This window comes from Hemibagrus wyckioides, linkage group LG05 (assembly GCF_019097595.1).
Source record: "Hemibagrus wyckioides isolate EC202008001 linkage group LG05, SWU_Hwy_1.0, whole genome shotgun sequence".
Classification (NCBI taxonomy): Eukaryota; Metazoa; Chordata; class Actinopteri; order Siluriformes; family Bagridae; genus Hemibagrus; species Hemibagrus wyckioides.
The window spans coordinates 26,038,490-26,046,758 of NC_080714.1; the positions used below are offsets into that span (position 1 = coordinate 26,038,490).

The 8,269-nt window shown below is 37.4% G+C and overlaps 1 protein-coding gene across 1 annotated transcript in view; it reads right to left on the reverse strand.

Annotated features, from left to right (window-relative positions):
* Positions 1 to 153: 153 nt before the first annotated feature.
* Positions 154 to 8,269, reverse strand: part of pcsk1nl (proprotein convertase subtilisin/kexin type 1 inhibitor, like) — an 18,460-nt gene continuing 10,344 nt past the window's right edge. The window contains exons 2-3 of the mRNA XM_058389645.1: positions 5,062 to 5,531; positions 154 to 3,466 (exon numbers count right to left, since the gene is read on the reverse strand). Of these exons, the coding sequence (XP_058245628.1) occupies positions 3,079 to 3,466; positions 5,062 to 5,531 (858 nt within the window). The 3' untranslated portion in view covers positions 154 to 3,078. The remainder of the gene's footprint in view (positions 3,467 to 5,061; positions 5,532 to 8,269) is intronic.

Sequence of the window (8,269 nt, forward strand, 5' to 3'; positions counted from 1 at the left end):
ACTGAATATTCATCTTTGGCAATTAAAAGAGGAATCACATCATTCTCAGTGTTTTTTCAGGCATTTTCATGAAACATTGCAATCCACGTTTATTACACATTGCATTAGCAACACAATGCACGAGTACACACAAGAACTCAAGCGAGATTGACATTAACATCCAAATTTATTTTTATTATAACTCGATATTTTTCCTCATTTTTCTCATTCCTCATTAGTTTACAATCCCACCTGCAAACTCACCGATGCATAAGATTGATAAGATTAAGATTTCATAACCACACAGACAGGGAAAAGAAAAAGCATAACTATCGTTATGGTTTTAAAACACAGTTTCTTGCACATATTCTCATATCAGAGGAATCGGAGAGGGGACTCCAAAGGAGAGGTGACGTGTGAAAACACAGCCAGCGTCGTAGCTTTGTTGGCACATTAATGTACTAAAGCCACTTGGCGAAGCGGAGGGAAGCAGAACAACATCGATTGACTCTTCCACAGCGAGGACGGTCAGAGTAGGTTTCAGTAATACACTCAGGTCAAACGCTGTCCAAACACGAGAGAGAGCAGAACACGACACAGTGCTTAGTTAACGCCTAATTATAGTTATCTCTCCAGCCGGACCCAAAGAGTTAACTCACTGCCAGTGTCTGATGTCTTAGCAGAAAAAGGTCTGGCACACTGACTGATAAATTGAGTTGGGTGAAATCTAATATATTTAAATAATAATAATGTAATGGACCAACATTCTCAGTGACCCACATGCCTAAGCTTGTGTCTGGACTCTATAAAGCTACCGAAACTGTGAACATTCATTGCTATGGTCATTACTAAATCACGATCTTCCTCTACTACATTGAAATATCTCACAGTTTCATCAATAAAGAGTTTGCAGTGAAAACAGTGTCTGTCTTAGTGTTTGCTTCCTCTCAGTGATATAGAGATAACACCAGTTAACGGTCCTATACGTTAAAAAATCAACACAAAAAAATCTTCACTCGTTTTTTTCTTTCAATCCGGCTCTTACTATCTAAAGCTGATAAGCCACTGGATGATGTTATCTTTGGTGCAGACTGGGCAAATTGGATCAAGTTCTCATTACAGGTCTTGGTAAAGGAAACAGCAAATCAGTGTTTTCAGAACCCCAGTGCTGAACAGTTTAATATATTCCATACAATTTCTAATTCAAATGGTGATTGGATCCTGCCCTTCGTAATGCATGTTATTCTGAGGAAGTAGTGGCTCACTGCTTCATGCTCTGGGATGCTGATCAATAAGGTTGTGAGTTCAATCCCTGATACCATTAAACTGCCACTGTTGGGCCCTTGAGCAGAGTAACCCTCTCAACCCCTGAAGTTCTGTGTCTGACCCTGAACCCTGACTAAATGTTTTGCAACTGGAATGATCCTCCTCAGTTTTCTGATAGACCTGTGAGACATCCTGCTTTCAAGTTAAATCAAAGTTTCACAATCAAGTGTCTCAAGACCCAAGAACATTGCAGCAATGCCATTTGATACCTTTTAGATATGTAGATGCTTTTCTTTTAGTCAAAATCGACCTTAAAGTGAGCCGCAACTCAGCAAATGAAGGGTTAAGTGCCTGGTCCAAGGGTCCAACAGTATCAGATTCTCGGATTTAAACACACAACCTTTACCCCTAATCCACTGCTGCCTCATAAAAGGTGGATAGAACGCTATGGGACACAAAAGTTCTACATTTTGGTGTTTCATAAATTGATTGAAATATTGCTGTGAAGAAAACCAAGAAATCAAACCACCAAATAGTATCTACTTAGGACACAAGTTCACAATCCTGGTCCTGACGAACCTTCTCACTGTCCCTCTCAGGAATGACTGGGAAGATTTACATTTACATGTAAGGCATTTGACAGACGTCCTTATCCATAGGGACTGATACAGCTGAGCAATTGAGGGTTGGAGTACTTGCTCAGGATCTTAACATTGGCAGTCCTGGGACTTGAACTCACAAAATTCTGAACAGTAGTCCAACATCTTAACTTCTGAGCTGATTAGATGAATCAGGTGAGTTGAGAGGAAGCATAACAATGATATTTGCTGGATAATGGCTGTGTATACCAGGATCAGGACCAGATGGGAGCCTGCATGTTAGGGGGTTAATCAGAATGGACCCTAGAGCTAATTTGGGGGCTTTGCTATAATCCAGGCCAAATATGATCAGGGTTTAAGAACATAAAGGCAAGTTCTTTTACTGGAAAATCTATTGTTCAATAATAAGTAACCAAAACAGCATTAGGAAAAGAACCAATGGGAGAAATAAATTACATTTTGGACCCAGCTTTAAGCATGGTCACTCATCAAAGGCTGTTACGGCTGTGTTCTGGCAACTAAATTGGGCTAAATTCGTTGTTGTCATTCCTCAAGGATTATGTGGGCAAATAAAGTGGGCCATTAATGATTCATTACTCATTTGCAATTTGGAAAGGCTTTGGGCTGTATAGCATTTTAGAGTAACCATGAATGATCTATTTTGATGATGTCATATATTGAAAGGGTTTCTTGAAAATAGGTCCACTTAGGCTAGAAGTGTCACAATAATTCATTCCCAGTACAGGCGCTGGTGATGTTGATAAAACAGGTCAAAGTATAAGATGACCACTGTGTTTATGATGGCTACTTGGTGATGGCTACATCTTTGGTGGATAAATATTTTGCATTTTCTTAACTGTAGAAAGGTTTTAAGCTAAAGGATTTTTACCATTCACTGATTAAAAGAACTTAAGAAGAGCATCATTTGGTCTCAGTCTCAAGTAGAACTCAAGTGACGCGTCAATACAATAACATCTGAACTTCCAGGACTGACAGGTTACCATCTGCATCTACTGCAAACCCGTGAATAAAAATGAGATTTGCTCATTTGCATTAGCATGTGGAACAGATAATTGAACATGTTTACGATTTTATTATAGCGCTGAAGCAGATACATTGGTTTGCCAGACAGAAGCAGTTTACAGTGAGTTCTCGCATATATCTGTCAGCTTGTGAACTGTTGCAATCTTTCTGTCTTCCTCCCTCTCTCTCTCTCTCTCTCTCTCTCTCTCTCTCACTTTCTCAGGTACTGGATGATGTGCTGAGCGATGAGCTCGGGGTCGTAGGTCACCGAGCGGCGCTTGCGGCTGTGCTTTGAGGGTGGAGGCAGATCAGTGTCGATGCGCTTCATCCTCTGCAGGCCAGCATGAGGAGACCGGGTGTTCTGACCAGCAAAATCATCATGGTCTTCATCGCCCACTCGCTTGACCCGCAGGAGAGAGGCTTCGGCATCGGGGGAGGCGGCAGGGGCGGCGTCTAGAGAGCGCCTAGCTCGTCTCAGAGGCGTCGCTCTGTCACGTCCGATGCTGGCTGCTGCTGCCACTTCCCATTTGCCTCGGCGGTTGGATGGGTTCAGCTGATTCTGGGAGACCAGGCTCGAGAGGACCTTCTCCAACAGCATCCTGGATGGAAAGCATCAGGAATTGAGTGCAAATGTCTGGTAAAAGTGTGTGATATGCTCAGTAACCAGCTAGTTTTTTTTAGGATTAGTAAGTTTACCGTTACAATTCTGTATCAAATCTGTGGATGATCCCCACACGATGCCTCACTCTTGCTTCACCTGTAGACTTAAAACTACCTGAGAACTGCTGCTGTAATCACAAACACTACCTTGTGCTCATCCCAGGTCTCTTATACACAATAATTAACATCTCTTTAACACATTAATTACTGTTTGTTGCCACAACATACAGTTACAGATGAATATTGACTGATGATCTCACTATCTGGGGTCAGATGGTTTCCCATTTTTGTTATGGTTTCTTCCTCACTTTGCCTCTGAGAGAGAGCAATCTTTTTGTTTTGCAAAGCTGCTTTTGTTGAGAGCGCTACATAAATAAACTTGAATTGAGTTGAATTATAGATTTATTGATGGAGGCTGAGGTAATCACTGGGCTAAAGCAACTACAGTACTATCCTGGCAGCCGGATGAAATCGCCATCATGTTTACAGCTTCAGGTCTGTGAAGGAGTGAGAAGCCATTTTGTTTTCGGTCCAACTTCAGACAGTACAAGCAAACAGCTATTTGTTAGAGCATAGCTTTTCTTTCTGCTTTTAAATCTGTACACAGATCTGTAGTAAACAAAGCGTATCATTTGGCTGTGTATTGTTTACAGTCGTCTGATATATAGATAAGCATTTGTCCGCCATCTTTGTTAGTTGCAGCCAGTCAGAACGTTTTGTTTAGAAGTGCAAAACCACAGGATTTGTTTTTTCCAGGCTGTTCACTGACTGCCTTGTAGCTTCTGCAGAGATATATACATATATAGATGTGCCTCAAAGCTGTAATACCACACTGAACTGATTAATTTATGATTTATTGACAATTTTTATGACTGAAAATGGGATATTTCTTTCACCAGGACTCCATTTTACTGCCCAGTCACTCACCCACCAGGCTGTCGTGAGATTCATAATGAGAGAAGAGACTCGGGAGCATGATGAAAAATAATCAACACCAGGGTGCTGTGATGCAATCTGAGTTATGTTTACCAACCTGACTCTGATTTTATTTAAATCTTCTAAATTGTTATGAAAATATTAATATAAATTATAGACTTTCTTGCTTTCTTTCTTTCTTTCTTTCTTTCTTTCTTTCTTTCTTTCTTTCTTTCTTTCTTTCTTTCTTTCTTTCTTTCTTTCTTTCTTTCTTTCTTATTATTTGTAATTTCTTTCTTTCTTTTTAATCAATTTATTATTAAGTTTACATTATGTGGATTTTCTTTCTTTCTTTCTTTCTTTCTTTCTTTCTTTCTTTCTTTCTTTCTTTCTTTCTTTCTTTCTTTCTTTCTTTCTTTCTTTCTTTCTTTCTTTCTTTCTTTCTTTCTTTCTTTCTTTCTTTCTTTCCTGCTTGCTTGCATTCCTGTTATTCTTATGTTCTTTATTTATTATAAATCCCTTTATGATTATAGTTTGATTTTGTGCCTAAGAACTGGCTGTTGCCATAGAAACGAGACCATATTATTAGATTAAAAGATGATAAACGTTGTTTTCTCACCGGAGCATCTCCTGGTCTTGGTCCTGGTCTGCCTGAAGCATCCTCTCCTGTCTGTAGCGGTTGAGTAGAGCCTCGGTGAGCTGGGGGTCCAGCAGTGCTTGGGGTTTGGCCATGTTCACTGTCTGCTCTGTCTCGTCATAGTCTGGAGGGTACGATTCCTGGAAATCACCTTCCACCTGCTCTTCATCTTCCTCTGGTCTTGCTTGGGCGTTATTCTCTGCCTCGCTCAGGAGGCGCAGTAAACCTGCCAGGTAGGCTGCCTCCTGCTCCTGCCTCTGATCGTTCTCCAGGCGATGGAGGGCGTGGCCCAGCCCCTGTGCTCGCAGAGCCTCTGGCTGGTAGTACAGATCGTTGCCCCGCCCATTGAAGCCAGCAGGTGGGTAAGACATCATCTGAGCCTCGTAAGGCAGCGCATCACGCAGGTCACGACGGAGGCGCGCAACTCCGCCCCCATGCATGGCAGAGAGAGGCTGATAGACAGAGAGAGAAAGAGAGAGAGAGAGAGAGAGAGAGAGAAAGAGAGAGAGAGATGTTAATATTAAAATTAATATTAAATGTACTTAGAAGTACTGTTCTTTCTTTCTTTCTTTCTTTCTTTCTTTCATTCATTATTTTTAAACATTTTCTTTCTTTCTTTCTTTCTTTCTTTCTTTCTTTCTTTCTTTCTTTCTTTCTTTCTTTCTTTCTTTCTTTCTTTCTCTTAAATATAGTTCATTGAACAGTTAAATATAACACACACACACACACACACACAGGTGTGGTGTTATGTGTGCTGTTCTCCAGCTGCAGTGTGTACAGGGTGAAAGTGTGCAGTAAAACGCTGTACTGGTTTCCTGCTGAATGGTGAGCTGAAACACATTAAACCACACTTCTGATCCATCGAGGATAAAAAGGCTTTCATGAATGCTAATGCTGCACCAAGACAGAGTGAGTGTGTGTGTGTGTGTGTGTCTCTTTCATGAGTGTCGGCTTTCAGAGAGGAAATTCATTAAACTCGAGGGACACTCTCGTACTCGAAACATCTCCACAGCTAGGATTTTCTCAATGAGGGCATGTGGAGAATTCAGAGCAGTAAAGAAGGTACAAGTGGAACAGACAAAGAAAGAAGAAGAGGAAAACTGAGAGGAACATAACAACTTTTCACTCAAAAACTTTGGAGGTTAACTTGAAGGTTAAAGTCTGAATCATGAGAACCGTGTGCACTGAACTGTTTACACACCAGAAAAGAAACGATCTTCTGTAACAGAGGGTTAATAAAATCCTGACAGTGCAGCGTTACTATTACTCTTTTATTACATTATTAAATAAATCCATTATAATAACCACCTCACTCACTGTTCTACAGCCACAAAATACACTCACATTATAATCCCACATTATAACTCACATTATAAACTCACATTATAATCTCACATTATAATCCCACATTATAACTCACATTATAATCTCACATTATAACTCACATTATAATCCCACATTATAACTCACATTATAATCTCACATTATAACTCACATTATAATCTCACATTATAACTCACATTATAATCTCACATTATAACTCACATTATAATCTCACATTATAAACTCACATTATAATCCCACATTATAACTCACATTATAATCTCACATTATAACTCACATTATAATCCCACATTATAACTCACATTATAATCTCACATTATAAACTCACATTATAATCCCACATTATAACTCACATTATAAACTCACATTATAACTCACATTATAAACTCACATTATAATCTCACATTATAAACTCACATTATAAGTCACATTATAACTCACATTATAATCCCACATTATAACTCACATTATAATCTCACATTATAAACTCACATTATAATCTCACATTATAACTCACATTATAATCCCACATTATAACTCACATTATAAACTCACATTATAACTCACATTATAATCCCACATTATAACTCACATTATAACTCACATTATAATCCCACATTATAACTCACATTATAACTCACATTATAATCCCACATTATAACTCACATTATAACTCACATTATAACTCACATTATAATCCCACATTATAACTCACATTATAACTCACATTATAATCCCACATTATAACTCACATTATAACTCACATTATAACTCACATTATAATCCCACATTATAACTCACATTATAAACTCACATTATAATCTCACATTATAACTCACATTATAATCCCACATTATAACTCACATTATAAACTCACATTATAACTCACATTATAACTCACATTATAATCCCACATTATAACTCACATTATAACTCACATTATAATCCCACATTATAACTCACATTATAAACTCACATTATAACTCACATTATAATCTCACATTATAACTCACATTATAAACTCACATTATAAACTCACATTATAATCCCACATTATAACTCACATTATAACTCACATTATAATCCCACATTATAACTCACATTATAAACTCACATTATAACTCACATTATAATCCCACATTATAACTCACATTATAACTCACATTATAATCCCACATTATAACTCACATTATAAACTCACATTATAACTCACATTATAAACTCACATTATAACTCACATTATAAACTCACATTATAAACTCACATTATAATCCCACATTATAACTCACATTATAACTCACATTATAATCCCACATTATAACTCACATTATAAACTCACATTATAACTCACATTATAAACTCACATTATAACTCACATTATAAACTCACATTATAATCCCACATTATAACTCACATTATAACTCACATTATAACTCACATTATAATCCCACATTATAACTCACATTATAACTCACATTATAACTCACATTATAACTCACATTATAATCCCACATTATAACTCACATTATAATCTCACATTATAATCTCACATTATAAACTCACATTATAACTCACATTATAATCCCACATTATAACTCACATTATAACTCACATTATAACTCACATTATAACTCACATTATAATCTCACATTATAATCTCACATTATAAACTCACATTATAACTCACATTATAATCCCACATTATAACTCACATTATAACTCACATTATAACTCACATTATAACTCACATTATAATCCCACATTATAACTCACATTATAATCTCACATTATAATCTCACATTATAACTCACATTATAATCCCACATTATAACTCACATTATAAACT